Below are 25785 nucleotides of genomic sequence, written 5' to 3' on the forward strand. Positions count from 1 at the left end.
GTAATTTTCAATATATCAAAAATTTCCTATGTACATATCTACACGAAAAAAAAATTTGCTAATATATAGACAACTAAAAATATTAGCTGCAGGAGCAAATTTTCTTGCTTTCATAGAAAAGTTATTTAGTTGTGATAACTAAATAACTTTGCTATGAAAGCAAGAAAATTTGCTCCTGCAGTTAATATTTTTAGTTGTCTATATATTAGCAAATCTTTCTTTTCCGTATAGCTATTGGCATGTAGATGACGGAGAATTTTGGTTTTTTGTTCTATATCAACATCTGCGACACTTATGCTATTAACCCCGGAGAAAACACACTCATGTTGACAAAGCTCTGGCGCTGTGATTTTGTAATATATGTTAACATAAAAATTTGAATATACAATTTAAAACATGTACAATAAAGTCTTCCAAACGGATTTTTTATTCATTTCTTTGTTTGCCCACAAAAAATTGTCAAAAATAATTTTCGGGCGCTAGAATGATGTTATCTCTTAAAACAGCACGACCAATTCTTTCCAAATATAATTCGCTAGTAATTTTATTTTTCAACCGAAGTGTGTGCGATAAACTGACTGATATGAGGACAAAGTAATTCTCTAACACACGCGCAGCGTCACTTATCTCCAATACAGACGCGTTAAGAATCAATCGCTTGTCACCTTCACGAAAATGGGTTCCGGCTTCGCCGCGATCGTGATTACTCACAGTCGCAATTAAGACAAGTTACAAGGGCGCTTCCTGCGTTCAGGCGTATCTCCGTATATATAGGTTAACGGATCACCGTGCGCCAGCATTCGTCTTCCCGCCGGATGACCCTTAACCTCGCTCTCTACCTCCTTCTTTCCGACAAAGGATTTTCACGAGCCGCGGGAAATACCGGCGGCTAATTTCTGAAATCGAACCAGCTGCAACCGGCCGCGCGAGAAAGCGGGGGTGGTACACCCATGAATCCCTCGGAAGCCACTATTATTCTAGAGAGGATCGTACGTATTTTACCGCGGTCGGGGGCGAGAGCGAGCGCGAGAGAACGAGCGATATGGGCAAAGAATACAAGAGACTCGCGGGACCACGAGAGTTGGAATGTCGTCCCGTAATATCGGAAATATATCGCCGGGGCTGTAACCACAAGTCATGTTCAATCGAATGAATCGTATGGAATAAAAATAAACCTGCCTACCGTGGAGACGGAAGGTCCAATACCCTCGGCGAAGAGCGTGGCGCGGGGTACGCGCGGCAAGCGCGGAGGACACACGGTGTAGGAAGAAATTCGAGGAAAAGGAAGACACCGAAGAGAGAGGAGAGAGAGAGAGAGAGAGAGAGAGAGAGAGAGAGAGAGAGAGAGAGAGAGAGAGAGAGAGAGAGAGAGAGAGAGAATCCGGCGGGGAACCATCCGCGAGAGCCGGCTGAGTAAGAGGAGAGAGAAAGTGTGAGAGAGAGAGAAAGGGTGGAACGGGGAACTCGAGGGGGATCGAACAAATGTTCCGGCGGCACATGCATCAAATCCTGAAGTTGCGTGAGAGATGGAGTCCCTGCTTGCTCAGCGGCGAGCCGCGATAAAACGGCCGAGTCGAGTTCGCCCTCTTCATCGTCGTCGTCGTCGTCGGTGCCGATCTCGAAACCAAGTTAGGCGCGAGCACAACGGACACGTACAAAAAGCTCCTAATATACCGCTCCTCATGAAGTTTTGAATTAATTTTGAATTAAAACGATCGCAGATCGAACATTGTGACTTTGCAGTGGCGTTTGTTTTTTTGTGTTTCCGCTAGATCTCTTTCTCTCTCTTTCTCTTTCTTGCGTGCATGTACGCGCGTGGAAACGCAGGTGTAATGGTTCACGACGCTTCCGGTTAAGCGATCAACGTCGACGTTTTCGCGCGCATCTGTCTTGTCGACGTCGATAGTCGAGCGTTTCCACTACCGTCGAGCAAGTTCACCGGCGAGGGTAACAGCTGACAGGCTGCGCGGGAGATTGAGACGTGAAGAAAACGTAGGGAGGTAATCCGAAAAGAATAGAGGATACGCGGCAAGTTTGCCGCGCCGTTCGACGGCGAATTTTTGCCGCGAACGTTGGCGCAGCTCCTGCTAAGGACTGCTTTCAATTACCGCGCTTGTAATTAGCTTCTTTTTGCAATCTCACTGCAGCATCTGTAGTTAGCTGCTCGAGTTTATGTCGGTAGAGGACAAGTACGTGGTCCTGTAGTGGTGGTCTTTGCGTCAACGTGACTTTCGTAATGAGCCTCTTCGTAAGGATGCTGCTAATGGCACATACTAAGAGCACTAATAAATTCAGCGATTAGAGCAAGATTCTTAAGACATTAATTAGGTTACTGCTAACTTTAAAGCTCGCTGGTCTAGTACGAACTATTTCTTAGTGATTACTAAAACTTTTTTAGTGATATTTCAATGTGGAAGTTGCAGTTTTGAAAAATAATTTCTCATCTTGCTTATTATGAAAGAATACGACAATTGCAACAAGTAGAAAAATTCACTGCTTCACTTCTTTTACAAATTACAAATCATTATAAATATTATTTAGACATTTATCAAATAACAGATTTCACGGCTGATAAAGCCGTATGTAACGATTTGGATAACTGAAATGTTCTAATGTCGAGAACGCTTCAATGGTATCTTTCACGTTATCATATACTCCATTATCGCGCGGCATCGCTTGATTTCCAGCGATGATTGACGGTGATCGCGATGACATTCGGGAAATTACTCGCGGTATCCGCGCGTAAAAACAAGAACGCTCTCCCGCCTACCGTTCCGGCAGCGATGGCTACGATGCCGGAAGATAGAAAGGAACGAGAAAGGCGGAAGATGTAGAGAGGGGGAGCAAAGTGAGACACGAGGAAAATAGCTGCACCGAAAGACAAATACGGCGCCAGACTCGGTTACGTTACAGCCGGCTGCATTCGCGCGACACCCTCTACGTCTCTCGCCCGCGCTTGTACGCCGCTGTCTCTCCGTCTCTGTTCCGTCGACGTACTTTAGATTGTAAGTACGTATTCCCGAGCTTACGCGAAGGTGGACACGAAAAATTATCCAATCCCCGAGATTTCGCCCCGGAACGGAGCATCCTCGCTCCGCGCGCGAGCGGTGTTCTCGTGTCGTCGAGCGTGGATTTAAATGTCAACGCGGATAATTTTCTCTTTTCCTTTCTTTTACTTTAATATAATTTCATGCTGCGTTTCGCATACGCAGCAGCGAGTTTCGATGAGCTTGCGAGAGAGAGAGAGAGAGAGAGAGAGAGAGAGAGAGAGAGAGAGAGAGAGCGTGTGAGAGAGTATGATTAAGGATGTATATGGAGGAATGATAGTTTGTGACAGAGTGCGAGAGAGTGTGACAAAGTGTTAAAGTGTAATGGAATGTGGGAGAAAGCAGCGCGAGTTACGAGACGTGTCTTCTCGATGCAAATGTAAATTTCTCGTCTGATCGACAATGGAAAACTTCTCGACCCGTATCGAAACTTGTGAGAATTTGACATCGTACATCGCAGTTTTCGTCACAATGAGGCGACAAATAAAACGCGACTATCCGACAAACAAGAGACGCTCGCTGCTTGCTTAATTAAGATAAACATATCGTTCGGCCAGTTCCAATTAGTTTTCCGTTGCTCGGTGATAAAAGTTCAAACAGAGCGCACGTGTAACTGAAACTCCGCGGTCTAATAATTAGTTCTTCGCGCGAGGGAGAGGGACGGCGGGAGAGTAGTGCGGCTGGCTGCCGACAAATTCAATTGGTTCCTCGTGAGGGTACCCTTGATTATAACTGGACCACTGGGGAAAAAGAAGCGGGCAATGATATTTGCCCGGTTTTCGACTCCCGGCACGTTTCCCCGTAAATTACGAGGAGAGTTTCGTGCGCCCTTTTCCGCGGCGGGGTGTTCTCGATTTTCCGCATTGTACCTCAACGCGAGAAGAATTTCACGTACCGGCGGAAACGCGTTATTAAAGTCTGCGATTTCCTACCCCATCTTCCTTCATGCTCCCCTCCTCCTTCTTCCCTCGCTTCTCCACGTCCTTTCTCGCTCTCGCTGTCTGGTATGCGCCCAGGCGAAACTTCTTTGCTCCTTCTTCGTGAATTGTTTTAGAGCAACGCGAGTGGAGAGAAAGGGAGAGCCGACGGAAGTAGAAAGAAAGAAAGAGAGAGAGAGAGAGAGAGAGAGAGACAGAAGAGGGGCACGAAAAACTTTTCACAGGAGGGAAAGTTAACGTTCCTCCTTGCCCTCTCTCTTCCTCTCTCTTTCTCTCTGCTGCTCCGGCTCGACCGCAAAAAGGAGACGTTGGGGTCAAGAAGCGTCTTACGTATTCTGCAAGCTCAGGTTTACACGCCCGAGTTATGGCCAGAAAAATCGGAAGTTCGCGGCCGGAAAGTGGCTGCCGAGTGCCTCGCGTGTGATGCGCATAATAAAGTCGCGAGGACGCAACTTGGGGGAAACGTTTGTTGGGACCCGGAAGTGAAATGTCGGGGAAGAAGTGCCACCGGCGTGCCAAATTCGATTTTCGGCGGTGGAGGGAGCGACGAATGGGTGGAGGCGGCAATCCGACTAGAGCATACTTACATAGCGGAGAGACAATGCTCTCCAGGCCCCCGGGGGCAGTCGTAAAACCTCGCGAATCCAAACTACTTCGAAGTAGCGCAACTCTATAAGATGTACGTGACGCCGCACGGACGTCTCTCGCGGACGGTCCTTCCGCGAGAACCTTGATGACGGCATCAACTTCGGTCACGGCAGCGCCTCGCTGAGAATACGTAATCCTCGCGATTCGGACGATATTGTCGATCGCGTCACGAACATATTCGCGACGCACGTCGTGACACCGCACTCTCGGCGGGGTGCGGAGGCGAGTTTCCGCAAGCTCGACATAGACTATCCTTCGCCTATAACGCCCGCGGACTCCCTCGTGGCGGAGAGAGTGAGAGAGGAAGAGGACAAGCCCGTTATTATGAAAATCCTTAGCGGGCGAAAGCGGGGTTATAAGCATGAATAAAATAAGCGGTATTAAAATCCACTTTCTTCTCTCTGCCCCTTCGCTCCTGCCTCTCTCACTCTCTTCCCCGGCAGCTGTCCCATCCGACGCCTCCTTCTTCCCTCACGGCGTAGGCGCCGAGTTCGGCTTCGCGGGCGGAGTAATGGCATTCCTCTTCTCCTTTCTCTTCGCCCTCCTTAACAATTTACTTCGTTTCGGAGCGCTTCACTATCTAAGCCCCGGGCTGTGTTCTCCGTCTCTGCCGTCTCTTCCCTGATAAACGCGGCTCAGCGCGAGATTTCCCGGTGAGAGGGACGGAGAGCGCTCGTCGATAACGAGCTCTGCGAGAGAAAGACCGTGCGTCGTCGATTGCACGGAAATAACTTGGACATCGCTCGGAAACATTTGGCCGAACGGCGATCTCACGACGAGAACCTAATAGTTCCGTAGAAAAGAATACCGCGAACGAGTGAGATATTACGCAACAGATGTGTGCGTTACATGTATGCTGACAACGGCAAAAATCGCGAAGAAAATTATTCCGCGAGATTGAACGTCTGAGTCTCGCCGGTTTCTACGTGGGAATCATCCCGTGTTCGACCATTCGGTTCGTTGTGAGCTTGCCGAGTTTACGATTTATTTTTGCGAGTGCCAATGTCGGAATAAATTATTCGGGGCCTACCGTCTTCCCGGGGGAGTCGGTCGACTGGTTTTAGAGCTGGTTCTATGGTAATGACGGGAGTGCATGAATATTGAAGGAGTAATCTTCACGGTTTATGGTGTGTCCTTTTCGCGCGGTCTCTACGGCGAGCGGCGGCGACGGCTTGGGTCAATATCGGCTTAAAGTTCGCTATTTTTTAGCAGCGTCAAGTAAATGAACCGGTCGAGATAAATGACGAGAGCATGCCGATATTATCGGGCGATCCATTTTTCACTCGGGCGATATCGTTCGGATTGGAACGCGGCGTTGGCGTTGGCGACGGCCAGCTCGAGAAGCGAATAATTAATTATACCGCTGTAATCGGTAAAGAAATATTTGATCGATATCATTAGGCCGATCGAATGGAGACCGATTTAAATCCGGGGGACTCCTCCTCGCCGGCGATACCTCATCACATGTGCACGCGAGGTGATAACAAAATAACGCGCGCCGCAGCTAAAGGCAGATTCATTGTGTTCTAACGAGCAATTATGTGATCGTATAAATGCGCGGGAGTAAACAGTAATTACGCGGATGTCCAATTAACGCTTGCATCTGCTTTAAAAAGATTCATATTCTCTTTTATGATTTCCCGCAGCGATTCAACGGTAACTCGCTTAACGAGCGAGTTGCGTCAATGTTACGTTAGCGAGAAAAAAATCGGCTCGTTTATTTTCCTTTTTAGCGGCGAAAATTCCTCACGGGTACTGAGCTTTCACGCTACTTTCACCGATATAATTCTACTAATTTTCTATATGCCTTCCGATCTTTCGCTACTATTATTTGTTGACTAACAAGTTCCTTTCAGTTAGAGTAATAATAGTTCTTCTCTCTTCTTCGAGAAGGGAGCACGAAGTAAACCGAAGTTTGCGTTAACTTAAGAAATCGCGGCCGTAAGCGAGATCACGGGAGAACGCGAGATCTTCACGATGCGAATGGCGTAGGGGATACACGGTAGAAAGGGGAAACGTGAAGGTTACGAAAGCTGGATGCGTTCCAAGGCATGCGAGCAAACGGTGGCCCGGCGTGAATCTTCTCGCACAAGCTGACGAAAGCTAAAAGGAGTCGTGTCGACTCGGTCGCACGGTGAGCGAGTAATGTTTTGGTAATTAACGTCATTAACGCCTGTCTCGGTCATTAAGGAGAGATTTCGTTCTAAATAGCCCAAAAATAAAAGGTTTTTAAGAATTTTTTTTCAAAGAAATGAATAAAGATATCGATATAAGGTTTTGACTATATTATTTATCATCATTTCAAGTATAAGAAAATTATTAGAAACAGACGGGAATTATGTCCATGTTTTGTGCTAAGCACGGTGTCGCCGGACGTCACGACTACTTGGTGGACAATATCACACTTTTTGTATAATGCTTTGAAACGAATAGAACGAGAAAATTTAAAAACTGTGTTAAATTTGTTAAAGAATGTTTGAAATTTTTAGAAAATTTCCAAAATTAATATTTTCCTCAAAAAAAAAAAAAAAAAAAAAAAAAAAACAAAAAAAAAAAAAAAGAAAAGAAAAATCAAAAAGAAAAAAAAGGAAAAATGACTATTAACTTAGTGTGCTGCGTCATTTTATTAAATTTTGATTTTCTGTCTATTCCGCGAGTACTAAAATTATATTGTAATTTTTACTACAATATTCTCTCCGTGCACTCGCGTGGTCCGGCGTATTAACACCCCAGTTCTCTCAATTATCATTCCGTGCGTCTCTACGTGTCGATCTTGACGGCGTGCTCTCCTTGTTCACACGCGACGCGTGTTTCCCGTCAGCCCGGAAATGACGGCAGAGCGGCGAGATAAGCGCGAGACGCACGTCGCAGCGCGTCAACTCCAAAGAATACACCGGAGGCTCGACCGGGGGCGCACGTCGAGCCACCGCGGACGGAGGTACGGCGAACAGATGGGAAGGCGGCCGAGGTCGGAGGGTGCGAAAGCTGGATGCGCTCCAAGGCATATGCGAGGGCAAAGTGGTGTCGCGTGTATGGGCGATCTCACATGCGGTTGACGCTGCGTCGAGAGTCATGTCGAGAGGCGCGTCCGACCGACCGACCGACCGACCGACCGTTCGAGGCGACGCGCCGGGCGCATCGTCATTGTCTGTTCTTCCCTATTTCGTCACGCTTTTGCCGCGCCGTCGGAGCATTCTGTCTGTGTCGTTGACACAGACATACATGACTACATCGTGACGGGGGTGGTGCGTGCACAAAAGTATCAGACCGCGCTTCTTTTTGCACCGCCGGCGCATCCATTGAGAGGAAAGGGTGGGCCGGAGGGAGGAGGTTCGGTATGAGACACTTGCAGCGCGTTACGAAGGGGTTCCGCCGACGATGCGGAGGTGCGACGTCACGTTTCGCGCGTCGCCGAAACGATTATTTCTCATCGTCGCTGAACCCTTTCTCGTGACGCGCTCTTGTGTCCATTGTCTTGGCATCGTCGGGGCGAAACGTTTTCGTTTCTGTAGGGAATAGTCGGCGACGAGAGGGATGGGTCATCATTGATGGTCGGCGAAAATGCCCGTGACAAAATATTCGCGAGCCCGATTGTTCGAATTTTGGAGAAAACTCTAATGTAGACGACGCATTAATCGGTTTGTTTTTGGTAGTAAACATTAGACGAATAGGAGTATCATGGTATGTGATACTCCCCTCAGTCGCATATGTGCTTTCCTCATATTGGTGGCTAACAAAATTGCCCGCGATAAAAAATATCGCAAACTCGATATCGAATTTTAGGGACATTGATAGATGATATTAGCCGGTTTCTACCATAAAAATTGGCGAATAGTATTGTGACATTTCATCCAGACGCGTATGTACTTCGCTCGATGACTAATAAAACTACTCGCGAAAAAAATATCGCACATTCGATTCTTCGAATTTTAAAGGCATTAATGGACGATATGTTTTTGTAATAAAACTTGATAAATAGTATCGTGGCGTGTGTAATATTCAGCTGCATATGTGCTTCGTTCACATTAGTGGTTAATAAAATTGCCCGCAAAAAAGATATCGCGAATTCGATCGTTCGAATTTCTCAGGATTTAATGGATAATATTAGCTGGTTGTGTAACAAAAGTTGACGAGCGTATCATGGCGTATGATATGCGTGTATATGTTCTGCTTATCGTTGGTTAACAAACATATCGGGGAAAAAATATCGCGAGGTGAATCGTGCGAATTTCGCATCTGACAGACGACTGTTAGGTTTGCTCTTGTGATAAAAATTGACGAATAGTATCATGGCGTGTGATACTCCACTGAGCCGCGTATATGCTTTGCTTATCTCGCACATGTTCCCTTACGCTCATATGCATCCGACCGATCTTACCAGCGCGACTTCCATTATTTCTGACTGCTTCCCATGCAAGAGCATTGTCCATGCGTGACGCCAGTCAGGAAGATTACGATCCCCGATCGTATCTTAATTGTATACGCTTTAAAGAGGAAGTTATTACCCCGTTTCGCCCCGAATTGCTCTCGCGGGAGACGGACGCTTCGAGGAATAAATTCCACCTTCTTCTCTCGTCCGATGCGAAATTAAATCGCACACACAATGCGTGTGACTAATTCCCGAGGACGCATAATGGCAATAATAACACGGCGGAGACGCGTGTTTCCGAACGCAGCGAAGAATACGGATAAGTGGATAATAAGAACGTCCCGGCGATGCGTGTCGCGGTGGTGAAGCCGGGCTTCCCCGTACACCTTGCTATGAAAATCCATTGTGTCCCGCGGTAGCGCAAACGGCGGGAAACGACGCGACGTGGGTAGGATCCCGGTAGTTGCAAAACGATACTATTGGCGATCGCGATACCATGATTGTCACGCGGATAACCCACGCATGCAAAGCAGTCGCAATTAAGCCGGCATGATTTGCATAAAGGTATTGTTTAATGGGGGAGAACGGCCGAGTAGGCGAGAGACAAGGGACGGAGAGCGCCGCTCGAGAGAGAAATGCCGGTGATGAGCTCACGATAATTCGATTGCATTCCGTTGCCTATGCACTGGATGACGGTCAATGTTGGGCGGCAAGGCAGTTATCGGCGTTGCAACGAGTGTGCCGTCTCTCGATTAGCCGCTAACTGCTGGCAGTCGTGCTGCTGTGCGAACGCGTGCCCCACAACCGATGAGGTCCCTTTGCTCCGATTTGCGAACGATGCCGCGCAATGTCTCGCAATATCCGTCGACGCCTTTACGATCGATCTGCAAATCGACTGTAATGCAACGGCGGTCCAATCGCGATATTTCGAATACGACACAACGCGTTGCACTAAGGTAAAGTATCGCCGTATCAGACTTGCCTGTGATTTCCCCATAATTGAGATAAAAATAACACGGTAGGTACTAATAATACTGGTAACCGCCTACCCCTGGACATTTTTATTGGTATGTGTCTTTAGGTATGAATATTGAAACTTTTAATATGCAATATATATACTTTTACCTTACGTCTCTCGTGCGCCGACCCCGCTAAAAATTTTGCTCCTACATTGAGAAAAAAATTCTACTCAGAGAGTCGCGATTTATTTCGCTCGAGACATGAGCGCGACGGGGCGGAGAGATACGATTTATCAATCATTCGCGGAAGAAAGTATTCGCAGTCGCGGAAAGATTAACGTGCCGCGAAGCGCGCGTAACACGGCGAACGATCGTCGGGAGGGACGTCGGGGACGTCGTGCTTTATATATCCTGTTTGTAGGCAAGCCGGACGTCAATTTTTCTTAGATTAACGCATCCCCTACCGATCCACTCGCCCCTCTGCCGCCACCCCCGCTGGGCCGGTGAGCGGGCTGATGATTTATGATGCTCTATTTCCCCTGGCGGCATTTGAAATGGAGACGTTTCAATGGAAACGTCCGTGCGAGGGTGTTTGTGCGACACACGGCGGCGCCGTCGAGTGAAAAGCACGGCTCGAGTAGCTGTTGGCGGAAACGGCCATTACTAACGTATCGAAGTTATTAATTTTCGTCCCGATAGGGTGTCTCACAACAACCGCCATATTGAATTGGCAGAAGTCAGATCAAAATGAAAAGTCTTTTACCATTTTTTAATACGAACAATACTTCATAAGTTATTAATTAATAAAGTTTGATGCTTGACGTGCCTTGTGTATGTTTGATGGCGCACAGGTGGAGCCGCGCGTTGAAAAAGTGCGAACTGGCACCTTTTAGACTAGCTTCGCTATTCTGTTTAGTGGAAAGAGGAGCCAATCGGGACGCGCTAACTATCAAACTTAATTATTATCTCGTTAACTATTACTCGTATTAAAAAATGGCAAAGGACTTTTAGATCTAGTTCCATAACCTCCAATTAACTTAACTGGCTGGTTAATCCAGTGGACTTGACCAATCGCATTTGACATTAAGAAGAGTTAATCAGAATTAACCAATCACTATTGGGACTTAACCGGTGGTTCAAATGAAACGGATGTTGTGGAACTTGGCCTTAGTTTGACCTCCAGTATCATTTCAACATTTGGCGATCGGTGTGGAACGCCCTGTATACGTGGTGTGTACATGTTAGACTGCCATCGCGCCGTCCGCATCCGTCTCTCGCGATCAGACCATCGCGTTTCGTACGAAGACGACGAGGACGACGACGAAGATGCCTGCGTGACTCGGCGAAGGATGAGGAAAGTCGAGATTGAATAGGATATTTTCAGCTACGGCCACGACCGGCCATCGTCTGCAAACCGCTCGGTCATTCCGCGATTGATTCCGCAGCCAGACATATTCCAATGAATAAATATGACGTGCATTTACGCGCGTATAATAAGCAGCGCTGCCGCCAAGATCTTCCTGTCCTTCCTGCGCTCTCGCAGACGCGGCTGTATCGTCGTCCTACTTTACTTATTCCACGCTGATGTTTTTTCCTCGAGATCGAGCACTGTATGAGAAAATAAGAAGAATGCAACGAATAGACGACGCGTGATCGACGCGGAAGCGGAATGAGCGCTCCCTCCGTCAAACTTTTCTCGCGCGAGTTATTATTTTGCGAAATTCGCAGGTGAGTCTGATAACCGCGATCTTCGTGGATGAACGACTGGCAGATCCGCGCCAAGTACCGGAGTATACGCGTCAGAATATTGAGATACGTTGAAGAATCGGGCCCGCTCTATTTATCCAAGTTTCCTTATTTGCGGTGCTTTGTTTTACGAGCTCGGCGCGAAGGTAAAACGCCATAAGCCGTAAAGTAGTACGACGGCGTTAAAAGCATATACTCGTATCTTTTTATTACCTTCATCATTCAATTGATGTGCCACTAAGAAAGTTAAGCTCATGCCGCTTTATCACCTATATCGGGCTAAGGGACTCGACTCCGCCTTAATATACGGAGCTTAATTCCCGCCGCCGTGAAAGCACCTCCGTGAAGAATAGCTCTCCTTCAGCGACGCTGCGTAATGTCCATAAAATACAGCCGATCGGAGCGTCGTCGACGAGCGTGCGAATGATTAAAGCGCGATAAGACCTCTCCAGCGCGGTCACTTCTCTTGTCGAGTCATATAACGACTCGACGCCTGCAATCGCATTACTCGCTGAGGGATTGGCGCGCCTACCAGGACCCTGCGAAACAGGGTGCGTTTTTAAAGACGACAGTTGATTTTTCGTCGCATTTTCAGTTTATTATATTTCAGATGTCGCGTCATTCTATATGAAAAACCAATCGGCGAAGGTAACATCGCTAAAAGCACAATAACTGGGCCGCGAATTGCAACGAACAAATCGCGTTACGTCAATCGTTTCAGAGCGCCACGCGACTCGCTTTTTCCTCTTTGCGCGAAAGTTCCTCTTGATTGCCGGCAGTGATTCAATTGCTCGTACGGAAACACAGCTAGGACGCGCGCCGTCAGAGAGCAATCGCGTTAAAAAGCCTCGCCGTTGGGTTTGTCGTTCGAGAAAACGTGTTCCGTTACTTCCGTTTCTTCCTTTTTTTTCTCTCTCTTTTTCTCTTTCTCCTTTCGCTCCCACTGAATGTATTTTCGATCGGGCTTTGCCCGCGAAAAACAGCCAATGGAGTCGCAATTCGTCGTGTCGTTACCCAGAAGCTCGAGGGCTGATCACACGTCTTTTGCGGCGAAACGACAAAAGATGAGAGAGGAAGAAAAACAACACTGGGCAACAACTTTTTGTTTGCGCACTTTTCCGCGCAAATGCAAACGTCCTGAACAACAACAATAAAACAATTTAATTCTTAATAATTTTTGGGAAAGGCATAGCTCGATTTTTACCTTTTAACCGATATTGCAAGGTTCATGTATATAAGTTTTACAAGAAATATGAAACATTTCTAAAACTGTTGAGAATGGAACATTTTGTCTATGTTTGAATGTTGCAAGGTTCATGTATATAAGTTTTACAAAAAATATGAAACATCTCTAGAACTGTTGAGAATGGAATATTTCGTCTATGTTTGAATGTTGCAAGGCAAAATTATTAAAAATTGGTGACTTCGATCTCTGGCGCCAAATGATTGTTAACCAGTGTAGTCGAAGAACCTCGCGTAGCATTTTGGTGAGAAAAATATATTACTGTTCGCTGTTAACAGATCGACGTGGATTACGGTAAATTCTATGGTGGATTTGATATACACCCTGACGCAACACGTAACATTGGGGAGTACATGTAATCCTTCGGGAGCACACGTGATAATTATCTCGGCGTAATTAATCGCCGTCGCTGATATATGCTCTAAAATATGATATATATTATCTCGATGAAAATCATCATTCTTAGAAACGTCGTAATTGGATTTCGGAGTTAAGGGTAGAGGTGTACCAATGACCCGGACACGTAGCTAATTCTGAACATTCTTTTGATTTTTAAATACGAATATTTAAATTTTCAATATAAAAAAATATATATACATACACATGTATTGAGTATGTACACATATCCTATGTGCGAAGTTTAAATATTCGTATTTAAAGACCAAAACAATAAGAATATCCGGGATCAGGTACATGTCCGGGAATTGGTATTTTTACTTTACGGACGATAATAAGTATGCAGTTCACGTAGGATCCATATACTTTTGCTTCCGCGACGTTTGACGAAATGGCTCCGTAAGAACTAAAACTAACATATCTTCGAATTGGGGTCACTTGGATTGCAAAAAGGGAATCCGACAAGGAACGAGCGTTTCGCCGCACCGTCATACGGAAAAATGCAGATTTCGAAAAGTTCCTCGCGGAAACTCGGTCGCCCTACCTTTCCATATCCTTCCTTTGATCTACGCTGGAAACTTGCCGATCCTTATTCTTCGCGGGGGTCGCGTCTTCCGCGGATGAAACTTTCGTTCGCGACACGATGCAACCGTGACGCGACGCGACGAGGCGAAATCCGACTGTATGTCATGGAATACAAACGCAATCATCGCCGATGGATTTTAGACGAAGACACGGCACGTCGGCGTGATTCAATGCACGGTTGGGGTACACAGACGCGCGCGTCTCCCTATCGGATTCTGGCCCAGACAGACCAGATCTGCTTTCCCACAGTTGCGTATTTAGCAATCAGTAGCCAAGGAATCAATCCACCGAGTAAACATTCCAGCAATTAAATTCGCAACGACTATCATTCCACGCACGATAATCCGTAACACGTTGGCTATATCGGATTATTGTTCGAGTCCGGTGCGACGGTAAGCGTGTAGCATCCCCGATGCTCGATGAGGCGAGACTTATTAACGATGAGACTTGTGCGAGGCGTTCTCCGCTTTTTAAGATAAAAAAAAGCAATAAGCATTGAATGTGTCGAGATTCCGCCAATTAGACATTACACATCGCGTACTTTATTTACATTCTTTTTATTCTTTCGACACAGATTCTTGTAACATGTAGATTGCGGTCCAAACTTGACTTTGAGTTAAATTCGAATTAAATTTACAATTTTCTAACATAACACCAATTACAATGATGTTGCGATAAAAAACTCTCAAGCATCATATAATATTTGATCTCTTACTTCTTTTTTCGTACGTTAAACGGCAAACTTTTATATGCGGAAACTCTTATTTACAAATTCTTTTAATATGCTAACATGTTCAATTTCTCAGGGATCTTTTTGCGTAAAAAATGTTGTGTCGTGCCAAAAGTCTGATGACATCGTTACATCGCAAAAAGAACGAAATATTTCTCGCTAATATCAACTGTATGATAGAAGAATAGATAGAAAGAATATTCTAGTTTTTTTTATATATATAAATTCATTTCAATTTTATTATATTTTTAATATTCCTAGAATATATTGTCAGTATAGTCTATTTTGCTAAGGAACATAGTAAATTACAGCAGAATGTCGATTTATTCCTCAGTCATAAAAAGTCCTGTAATAATTTTTACTATGAAAGTCTCTCTTCGTGTACAATACACTTTCCGCACTATTTGGTACCATTTGCGGATTTGATGCGTCGAGACGGCTGTTTAGTTAAGATTGTCCTGCAGTGCCTGCTACATGTCTCCCGTAGTAAAAAAAAAAAAAGATGAAAGGACTAGTAAAACGAAGAAAATACACACGAGGATATGCGTATCTCCGGGTTTCATCGTTATGTCTTATTTGAACAGCCGACGTTCGCTCGTCGCACGCGGAATTTCACAACGGCTTCGAGGCGCGAGCAGTACAACGGCACACAATCATCGGGCCCGACGCGACCGTCACCGTAAGCGGAACGTGACGTTGGCGAAATGCACTCGCACGGAGGATAAACGCATCATTCTAGCTAGCTTCCATCCCGTATAAACGACGCGTTCCGTCACACGGGATATTCAATGTATTCTGATCTTGTTAGAGTAATCCGTAAATATCGTCCGAATCAATGGTCTCTCTCTCCCCCACCTCTTCTTGCCCTACCACCCTGATTGATAATCGCGTTTTGAGATACAAAACGACGAAGAAATGGCCGAAAAAGCAAACTCCGATTGCGCCAATTAGCGGGATATCGGCGGGAGCTCGAACTTTCCACCGAGATATTCCGGCACGCACGTCTAATAACAGAAATTCTTCGGGCATACCGTACGTGGGGTATTAACCGTGCCTACTCGGAGAAGCGCTCGAAGCCACGCGCGTGACATTTCGACGAATTCATCGTACGGCGCGCAAACGTACGATGCATTCATTACCATTCATCCCAGCACGGATACCGGCCACGGTATAGCGTGCGCTTTACTACCAGAGGCGGGCAGCAGGATGCAGTTGCACACACGCTATGCAGGGATAAGCGTACTTCCCCAACTTCTCTCCCGCCGCCGCCGCCGCCACCGCCACTACTGCCGCCGCCGCCACTACTGCCGCCGCCGCCACCACCACCAACGCCCACCTCTTACTTGGATTCCAGTCCATACAAACAGGCTTGCTCTCTCACAGTCCGTGTGTTTCGCCAAGCAAGCACAACCTGCGCGAGCGAGGGTGTTTGCGTATCCCGGCAACCCCTACACACTCGGGGGTTTGGGCTTGGCTGGCTCGCTCGGTCCCCCAACCGAGTATATACCGGCAGTTGTGTAGTACGCGACAACTGCTAAGTGCTGCAGCAATCCGGCATCGACGCCTCTTACACGGAATTACTGTTAAGCGCGCGCCGCTTCGCGCGTTTCCGCCCTAAACTGATTAGTCGCCGCGATTCAGCGGAGTATCTCTACCACGCGGCACGGCAACGGCACGGTACGGTACGCGCCGTGAGGGGGAAACGGAATCGAGAATTTCACGAGGGTGGGTCCCCCGGATCTCGTCGTTGGTCAGGAACGCCGGAAGACGGTTGAGAGGTGTCAACGACTCTCGCCGTTGAGCCTGAGCACGTCGATTGGGAGGAATCTTGGAATTTGGGCGAGTAACCGGGGTCGTAGCACTACATCAAATTCGTCCCCTCATGCATCGCGCGATGCAGATTCTTTCCTTTTACTTGCCGCCCATCGTCCGCCTGTTCCCTCTCCGCCGTACGAATGCGGAGTATTTTTATGACTCGAAACATTTTACAGCGAGAGTGGCGCTGAGACTGTTGAGTGATATCGACGTTTCGCGCGAATATTCTCGTCTAGGGTACAGTGCGCGAGCACTCCTCCATCGAATAAAATAAAGAATACGCGGATGCACTCTGCGAGATACACATACACCATACTAGGATATATGTACTATGTAATAAGAAAATTAAGATATAAAAAGATTATAAAAAGTGAGATTTTTCGAAAATAATAAGCTCGGCAAACGAGTCACGAGAAAATGATGGAAATGATGCGTGTGCGTAAAATTACATTCCGTACATTTTCACGAAATAATGGAAAAAGCCGCACCTTCTCGTCACACATGGGAGCTCGCAAAAGTTCATTAAACTTTTTATAATAGTTATGAAACAGAGTACGTGCTATGTTCAATGAAAATATCTGTCATCATTATCCATCGCTTTGTGCGATCTTTCAGATAATTGCCTGAATTGACGTCTGTAAAATAACTCATCCCTTAACCAGATGAAGTAGACGATCTGACGAATTTCTGCAAGCCCCTAATATTTAAACTATAGTCGGTAAATTTTCTGATTCTGTCTTAGACAAAGAAGGATTCGAGAATTAAACTGGACCACGGCATAAGACAAATTTACTATCAGATTAAAACATGATTTGTTCACTAGATGTAATGACTGTATTCTAAATGAAGTAGACCATCGGAACGTTGCCCGTGAAAAAGAGAAAGCAGACGGAGGTAGACGACGACTCGGCGTTAGAGAGATGTGTATATCTATACACACGCGTTATCGAAAGGTATGCAGAGAGAGAGCTCGATCTCAATTATGTATTCATAGCTGGAAAGGGTAGGACGTGCGCGAGGGTGGCGGTAGAAGTCAATAGAAATGAAATATCAACGCTAGGCCCCCCGTCGGTCGCGCCTCCGCCGCCGCTCCCCTTCTTCATCGCCGGGGCCGCCTTTCCAATACGGGAGAGATCTAAAGTGTTTTTCGATATCTCGAAAAATTCCACCGCGCCGTGGCACACGCCCTCTCTCCCCCCCCCCTTCGTCTCGGTTTTATTTCTTCACCGCTGGGCGCACGGGGCCGATTGCATGTGCGCCGGTAATATAACTACCTTCTCGAGCGCGTATCTCACCGGTCGAAAATCGGCGGTGGACCCCCCGAACGCCGCGCGGACGAAGAAATGCAATCGTAGCTTCGTATATTTCTTACACGCGATACGATGTACGCGGGAGATCGTGGTATCAGATGGCAATAAATACTCGTGCCGAAAATTTGCGACTACATAATAGACACACGCGGCTATGCGTGAATCGTTCGCAATATTACGGTGTAATGTACACGGAGAAAATATTGTAGCAAAAATTACCACAAAATATTTCTAATCTTAGATTCATCACCACAGAAAATTATGTGATCGAAATTCCCATATATCTGTTTAAGATTTGTTATTTTAACTTTTGACTCTCTCTCTCTCTCTACAAATTATTAGATGGTTTTAAATGAATGACTTTTTACTACAAATTATTGTAATTAGTCAAATGTTTTATTTATATCGTATATTCGTGTAGGACGTCAATTTTATTATTTTTATAATAATTTATTTTCAGTAAATGTTCCTCTTTCTCTTTTCGGGTGACAACAGCCCCTGGAGTACTAGTTTTATGCAAAAGTATTGTAAAAAGACATGTAATTTTAATGTTATTTTTACTACAATATTTTCGCCGTATGTGTGTTACATGTTTATCGCGGATATATTCAAACGGTGGTATATTGAACACAACTGCGTGAGCACTTTTCGATAATCGAGTATATGACTGGAGGAAGGAACGATATCATAGTTAAACTTCGGATATCCTAGAAGGGCTCTTGTGCTTGTTTCTAACATCGATTAAACCTTAACACGAGTTTAAACTCTCTTCAGACGAAAATTTAAAATTTAGATTAAGATTGAATTAATGTTGGCAGAAACGGGCATTAGATAATCTTAAAGGATCTTGACAGAAGCAAGTAGAGTAAAATACCTACTAATTATTGATCCTCCTTAGTCATTGGCACTTTAGAAAGACCTGGTTCTTCTCGCAATTGTTTACAGTTTCAGTGTTGTGAAGTGTTTTTTTAGAATCGAATGCAGGCGAGAAGTTGCAATGCTGGTCGCATGAGAAACTAGGTTTTTCTTCTGAAGTGTCAATGACTAAGGGAATGTCCAATAATTGGGAGTCTCGGCCTATATTTCTTACGCACAGATTTCATTTTCTTCGTTTCGAAGTTGAAACAATTTCAACCGACTTAACATTTTATTCTAATATCGGAGACTTTATTCTAATTATTCGAACAGCGTGGTAAGTGGTGAAGAAAATAAAATAAAAAAGCTGGTGAATAAAAATAATGCAGACTAGGAGCGGCTCGCGCGGTTCGAATAAATATACAGTGCGTCGTCGAGACTGCTTCGCGCCGTTCGCTTGCCTTCGTTCTCAATCGACAGAGTTTCCATCGCTTCTTCGCGCAAATATCCGATTTGCGCGCGAGGGATCTTCTCTCAACCTTTTTCGTCGCTGTAAGTAGATCCGCAAATAACTTTATCATTCTCGGCGATGCTAAGAGGCTTAAGAGCTACGACCAACTACGGAGTCAAGCTATCGGTGGGACCTCCGTCATTCTTCTCCCGGCCGAACTTGAATATGAGATTACAAGCGGCGCGCATGCTCACTCGCTCGCTCTTTGATCGGCATTATCCGCGTTTTGTATAACAGATGAGACGCGAGACAACAATGTTGTTCGGCGCGATCTGCAGCTGCAGCTGCTGCTGGTCGCCGGAACGCGGCGAGCCGGTCGCGAAGACGCGTGGCGCGATTCCACTCCTCGCGCCAGCATTCCCACATAACGATGCGCATTGCAGCGCTGTCGGGAGATAGGAAGGAGAGAATCGTTTGCGGTCGCCCCATTGTTAGGCCATTTAGATATATTTCATCGGGAGGTGCGCGCACGAAGGAACGACGCTTCGCCTCTTGGAAATCGCGTCCGCGCCGCGTATGCATACGCTCGGTCGCATACCGCGTGGAATATATGCATCATGCAAAGCCCTACAATCGATGCACATTAAATGATCTCCCGCATTCAAATCTGATGCGGGCTCGTTCCCCTTTTGGTACGAGCCACCACGGGCGCGCAGTTTGCTCTATCTCTCATGAAGTTACCGCCGCGAGCGGCGTGCGATTTGTACGCCGCGAGTATCGGTAAATCAAGCGGAAGAACGTAATCGAAAAGGCCCTCTGTTCAACAGCGGCCGTTGTCTGTCGTGGATCGTGAATTCGTGTTGCACAGCGCGGTGAAAAGTCGAAATTGGCGTGCCAAATTCTCCTTTGGAAAACGTCATGTGCTAATCATTTTGACGTTACGCAGTCAATTACATTTAAATCGTTTTGCGGTAATCATCGGATAAAGATACAGTCAAGATACACTGAGTACAATATGTTTTAACCCCTTAATGTTTAACTGATGCTTTCACAGGTTATGGTTAGGATAAGCCAACCTATTATTGCCATCCTCCTTAGTCATTGACAGTCTAGAAAAATTTGGCTTTTTCTTCAGTGACATTTACTTTTCACAGTTTTAGAGTGAAGTTATCTACTAAATATCTATAATTAAAACTAATAAAAAATAATAAATAATAAATAAATAATAAATAATAATTAAGAAATATAGGGACAATAAGAGCTAATGCTAGATGTTCGTGCAAATAGATATTTAGTAAATAAATAATAATAATAAATAAATAATGAAAAATAACAAATGCATCACAAGAAAAACCAGATGTTTTCTAGAGTGTCAATGACTAAGGAGAGTGTCAATAATAAGGTTTGTTTACCCCATAAGTTTGTATAAGTCGGAAAAAAAAATAATTGCATATATTAAATTATGTGTTTCAAAGTCTGTACTTTTAGTTGAACTAGATTGCGCTTTTTGCCTTTAGAGTGAAACGAGTATATAATCTAGTGTTGAAGGGAAACGCAGAACAAAGTTACAGTGCAGCATTAATTCAGCTGAAAAGAACAGACTTTTAAACATGCTGTGAATTATTTTGGCTCGTAAACAGTAGAACGTCCGGAAAGCGTGATTCCAATACAAAGGTTTAATAACGCGTCAGTTGAACATGTTCGTGGATCAGCAACTCGCGAATTCGCTCCACTCTTAAATGTAAGGAATCTTCGGGTTAAAATTTTCACCCCGCACCTCTTAAATCTTAAATCAAGCGGGGAAAGAGACAAATGAAACTACGAAGGCCATGCACAACCTTGGCGACTTACCGTTAGGCGGGAACTCGTAGAAGAACGCGGATCTCGGGCTCAGACAACTGGAACAGAGGAAAATTACGGTTAAAATATGCTAACAATTAAAGGGACGGCGCGTCGCTTTTGGCCGACCGCCAAAAGCGGCGGCAGCAGAGGTGGAGGAGTCTTCGCGCTTTTCCCGCCCTCATTTTCCCTGTTTTCGTTCGTCCTCGCCCCGCGGCGCAGCGACGATTTCCGGACAAACAGCCGATCGATATACTCACGGCCGCGCGTCAAAATGACGAGTATCGATGTTAAACGTAATAGAGTGACCGGTTGTCGGGATTTAATACTTCCTTTGATACCTGAAATGGAGTATCATCCCGCGAGCATTTCGATACTATTACGCACCGATAATGAATTTACTAGTGTTTGAGGAGTTAATTTCCATTTAATTAGTATGTAATACGTATTACAGCGGCGGACACGTGAGCGAGTGAGCGAGCGAACGATTTGGCTTCTCGCTTGAGTTTAACGCGGTTTGTGTAACGCGTAAAATAGCATTTACGCAATATCGAGTCGCCCGCAGTGCATGTTATTTTAGTGCCCGGGAGAATTACATATTTCACAATGTGAAAAGGAAAAAGAGATGACCGCCTCAATTTATAATCACCCCGATCTCTCTCTCTCTCTCTCTCTCTCTCTCTCTCTCTCTCTCTCTCTCTCTCTCGTGCTAGTAACGCGTGTGTCCTCGAGTTACAATGTAACAATGTTAAAAAAACAGCTCGCGAGTTCGATTAAAATCGGAAAGATTCGAGTTTTTATATATATATATTTTTTTTAAATAATATTTGGCAACATACACGATGACAAACAAGCAAAGATTATTTCGTTTTACGCGTCCGAAATATGATTTCCCCACGGGCGACATCCCGAATTATGTACCGATTGTCAAAGGTAGCATTATACCGCGTGGTTTAACGGGCCAGCGGGGTTCTGCGTCGCAAAATTGCGAAATTATTATGTCGTTAGTGGTAGGTTTCTGCGGCGGCGCGCGCGGTTTCCACGAGCGCGGGGCACGTTGTCCGCTCCAAACGATCACGCAGTTTTTTCTCGATTTTTTTTCATCATCGCGCGGGCTATCATGAGCGAAACATGAGATCAAAGTATGTTTTACAGCATGCGGCGGCATTTAATTGACTAGCAATTACGGCCGTTGGACGGCCCATTCGTACGTGACGGTCCGCTTCCGGGATGCGATAGTATACGCGTGCATGCTCGAAATCACGCGAGGGTATTACCTCGCGGGCACTACAAAGAGACAAATGAGACGGGGGAGATAAAGAGGATGACAGCGGAACGCGTTTAGTCCTCTCGTTAACGCTTTAATTGATTCGCCGTGTGTTTGCCGTTGCGAATCGTATCTTGTTACAAATAGAAGTTTGCACAAACAATTGGAAATGAATAGCAGAAAGAAGTCAATTCGCCCGTAAAATTAATGCAATTAAAATATCAATGACGTAATGAGCCACGAGAAGATGGCATTTTCTGGCCTCGAAAGGGGAAAGATGAAAAAATCATTATTATTCATTGACGCGCTGTTTTGTCGAGAAACCAGTGACACTTTTCTGTATAATTAACTAGCTTAAACTGGCATTACCTAGTATTACCCGGGCTTCTTATATCTAGAACGTTTAAACTTAAATTATTACAAAGTGTCAAAAGGATGAAGTTAAGGAGAGGGGGTGGGGTGTTCAGATTTCATGTAGCCTATATTTTTTTGTTGAGTCCTAGAAAGTAACTATGCAAAATTTGTCTCAAATTCGATAAAGCAATTGATATCCTAGATATTTTCTGAAATATTAAGAATGTTTGTGGATGTAACTTTAGAGTGTCACAGTAAAAGAAACTAAGAAATATAAAAAACTTTTTCCATGTTTTCACTATGTGCGTACTTTTTGGATACATTAATAAGTCAAATTTGATCTGAGATTGGGACTCGACCCATAATTGGAACTGTTATTTTCGGATATTCTCTCGAAGCCAGAGACAGCGGGAAAATGACTGTCGTTCAACGTGCAGTTCGATCGTGATGGATTACCGAATCACATGCACACGATAAAAACGGCTCATTTTATTCGAAGTTGCGATCTGATTAGTGACGAGACTGCTCCGGTGGACGGAGCGCTGGAAAGAGATACATCAACTCCGATATGCGGGTCTCAGGGCACGCGAGACCTGCTCGTGCTCGCCGTCGTAAACGCCGTTCTACCCCGCCAAGTATTCCAAATATCCTGCCGTGCAACAGACACGCCGCCGATCTCTTACGGTAGATCACGGCGGAATGCGCGCACTGCGATTTCCAGTTAACGTTAAGGGTCGTGCCAGGAGCGCGGGCTAATCGTCTTATTGACTGATCCCGACGTTCTCGATTCTATCGAACGTACCTACAAAGCGATCTACTATGTAGGAAGTCGAGAAGTGCATACAAACACACGTGCGCGGTGTGCACGTGCGCGCGATCGGTGTGTGTTAGAAGGGCGAGAAGAGGTGAGCAAGGCTCGGGGGTAGAATGGCCCGCGGGATGGAGACGACGAAGGGGTCGGTAGTTCACGTGCCAGAGAATCGGTAATAGATAGCGCCGTTCCGCCTCAACGTATATCCTGATACACCGTGCCGTAATACTAACCGCATACTAATAGGACCCTTTGACGAAAAGCTAACATCTCGGCGCGCGGGCAAACCGCGTTGCAATTCCGGTTGGGCCACCCCAGGCGCCTCGCCTCACCTCGCCACGGCGTGGCGCGGCGCGGAGGAGCCCGTCTCTTCCTCTGTCTCCGCTTACGGTCCACTGTGCGGAGTCGATTGCCTTGAGTGGCCTCTGCCCTCTCAATGGATTCGTAATGGAGACGGGTCACAACGCGGTATAAACGAAGACGTTTTCGTTGCCACGTTCAAAAGCAACTAGGCGATCGGGATCAGTGGCCATAGTGGTTACTTATTACCGCAACGCTAATTTTGCGACAGAGGAAGTACGATACGACTTTGAGGGCGTCCCATAGATAGATACATATATACATGCGCTTTTCGTTAATTATCGATGTCGTTAATCTTGATGAATCTTGAAGGGGTTGTTTTTAGGGACAATTTCTGATTCCTCGAACCAGAACAAATTAGAACAAATATAATTTCTGGTTATTAGAATTTGGCTCATAAATATCAGAAATTCCTTCAACCAAAATGCATTTGGTTTATTCAGAGTGTATTTTTCAATAATATCTTGGAAAAAACAATATAGATTGGCCTATACATAAATCTGATTGTGCTAACCAGATTCAATAGTAATACGAAATTCAATAAAATACGGAACAACTAATTATATGTTTGTTGCAACAATTACATGTTTGTTGCAACCGTACAGCAATTGCTGCACTGAGAAAAAAATACTTAAAAATATTTATTCGTGGCATATAAAGTTTATTTTTATGAAATAAACTTTGTATCCCGAAAATAAATTTTCAAGTATTTTTTTCTCAGCATGAGTTATTGACGTTACAGCAGTTACAGCGTGGCGACACTGTCGGGTTGCTGCAATCAGAGTGTATCCGTGGTAAATGTCACTCCAACCGATTTCTGATTGCTACAACCAGATCACGCGCAACTACATTGATGTACCAAAGTAACGGGGTCACTTTGATACACTGGCGTTTGAACAGAATTTAAAAACATCTATCTAAGGTTAAACTTGCAACTATTATGAAAAATCGGTTCTCAGTGTTACGTCAACTCAATCAATCTTTTTCCCCGTGAATATCTTTGTCTTCGGATTACTGATGACGGAGTTCTATATTAGATCTTAAATTGAAGATCGCAATCTCGAAATTAATTAAGTCTCGGGAAAGTCGAATGTCAGTCTAGAGAAAACACAGCTACGAGAGACACTCCGCGAAACTCCACCGCCCCTTTCAGTCGGGATCCAAAACGTCTTTCGTCCGATCGCGCCTGCGTTTCGTATCGATTCGCAACGTCGACCGCATAGAATTTTCTTTCTCGTTAAGCTCGCGGCATCCCGGCTTAAGAGGACTGATTATTTGTTGCGTAGATAACGACGAACGTTGCCGTACGCCGAGTAGCAATCGCTTTAGAGCCGCTAAGAGTCACGATTACCGCGGCAAGAATCGTCACCGCGAATCGTGCCCGACACAAACGGATGGCGGAGCGTTTCCGCTCGCGGCATTCGCGCGTGAAGAATTCCGATGAAGCTGTGCGCGGCACCGCGAAGACCGATGCAGAAAAATCCCTGCGCGCAAGCCGCCCTCATGCTCGTGGATACTTCGTACGTGATTGAAAACTGAAGAAAAGCGCGGCTCCATTCATTTTTTACCTGTTCGCCGCGCCGTGCTCGAGAACACTCGAGCATGCAAATTCCTTCCTGACGATGGAGTCAGCGCGAGTACAGTCATCCGTTAGGTTTTTCGCTGTTCGCGTTGTTCCGCGTTCCTTGCAATCCTCTCTTTCGTTCGTTCGCTCGTTCGCGGAGGATGGACTTTGTTGAAAAGCGGGAGAGGAAGAAAAAACGAGAGAACTTTTCCTAAGACGTTCGGGTCGTTGCAGCGTTTCAGGGAGATTAACGGGGTAACGTTGCAACGAAAACAGCGCCGAAGTTTGGAATATCCTTCCGAAATGTTTGCGAAGTCTTATTACGTTCACTGTGCTCCTTGCACTCGATCCTCCGGTATTTTCGCAAACTCACTCTCTCTCTCTCTCTCTCTCTCTCTTCCTTCTTGGCGCCTTGCAACTCAAACGTGACGGGTCAACGACTGTGTCACCATTCGGAGGTCTCCATAATCTGGTAATCGCGCAATGCATTTGAGAAGT

At 45.6% G+C, this 25785-nt stretch overlaps 1 protein-coding gene across 8 annotated transcripts in view; it reads right to left on the reverse strand.

Moving 5' to 3' along the window:
* Nucleotides 1-25785, reverse strand: part of LOC116840204 (SAM and SH3 domain-containing protein 1-like) — a 423731-nt gene that overhangs the window by 63835 nt on the left and 334111 nt on the right. For all 8 annotated transcript variants that reach the window (XM_032810903.1, XM_032827438.1, XM_032819272.1 and 5 more), the window contains one exon: nucleotides 20944-20990. In XM_032810903.1, the coding sequence (XP_032666794.1) occupies nucleotides 20944-20990 (47 nt within the window). The remainder of the gene's footprint in view (nucleotides 1-20943; nucleotides 20991-25785) is intronic.

Source organism: Odontomachus brunneus, unplaced genomic scaffold, assembly GCF_010583005.1.
Source record: "Odontomachus brunneus isolate Ranch 3 - 2012 unplaced genomic scaffold, Obru_v1 Obru_scaffold_001, whole genome shotgun sequence".
In the NCBI taxonomy this organism is placed as follows: Eukaryota; Metazoa; Arthropoda; class Insecta; order Hymenoptera; family Formicidae; genus Odontomachus; species Odontomachus brunneus.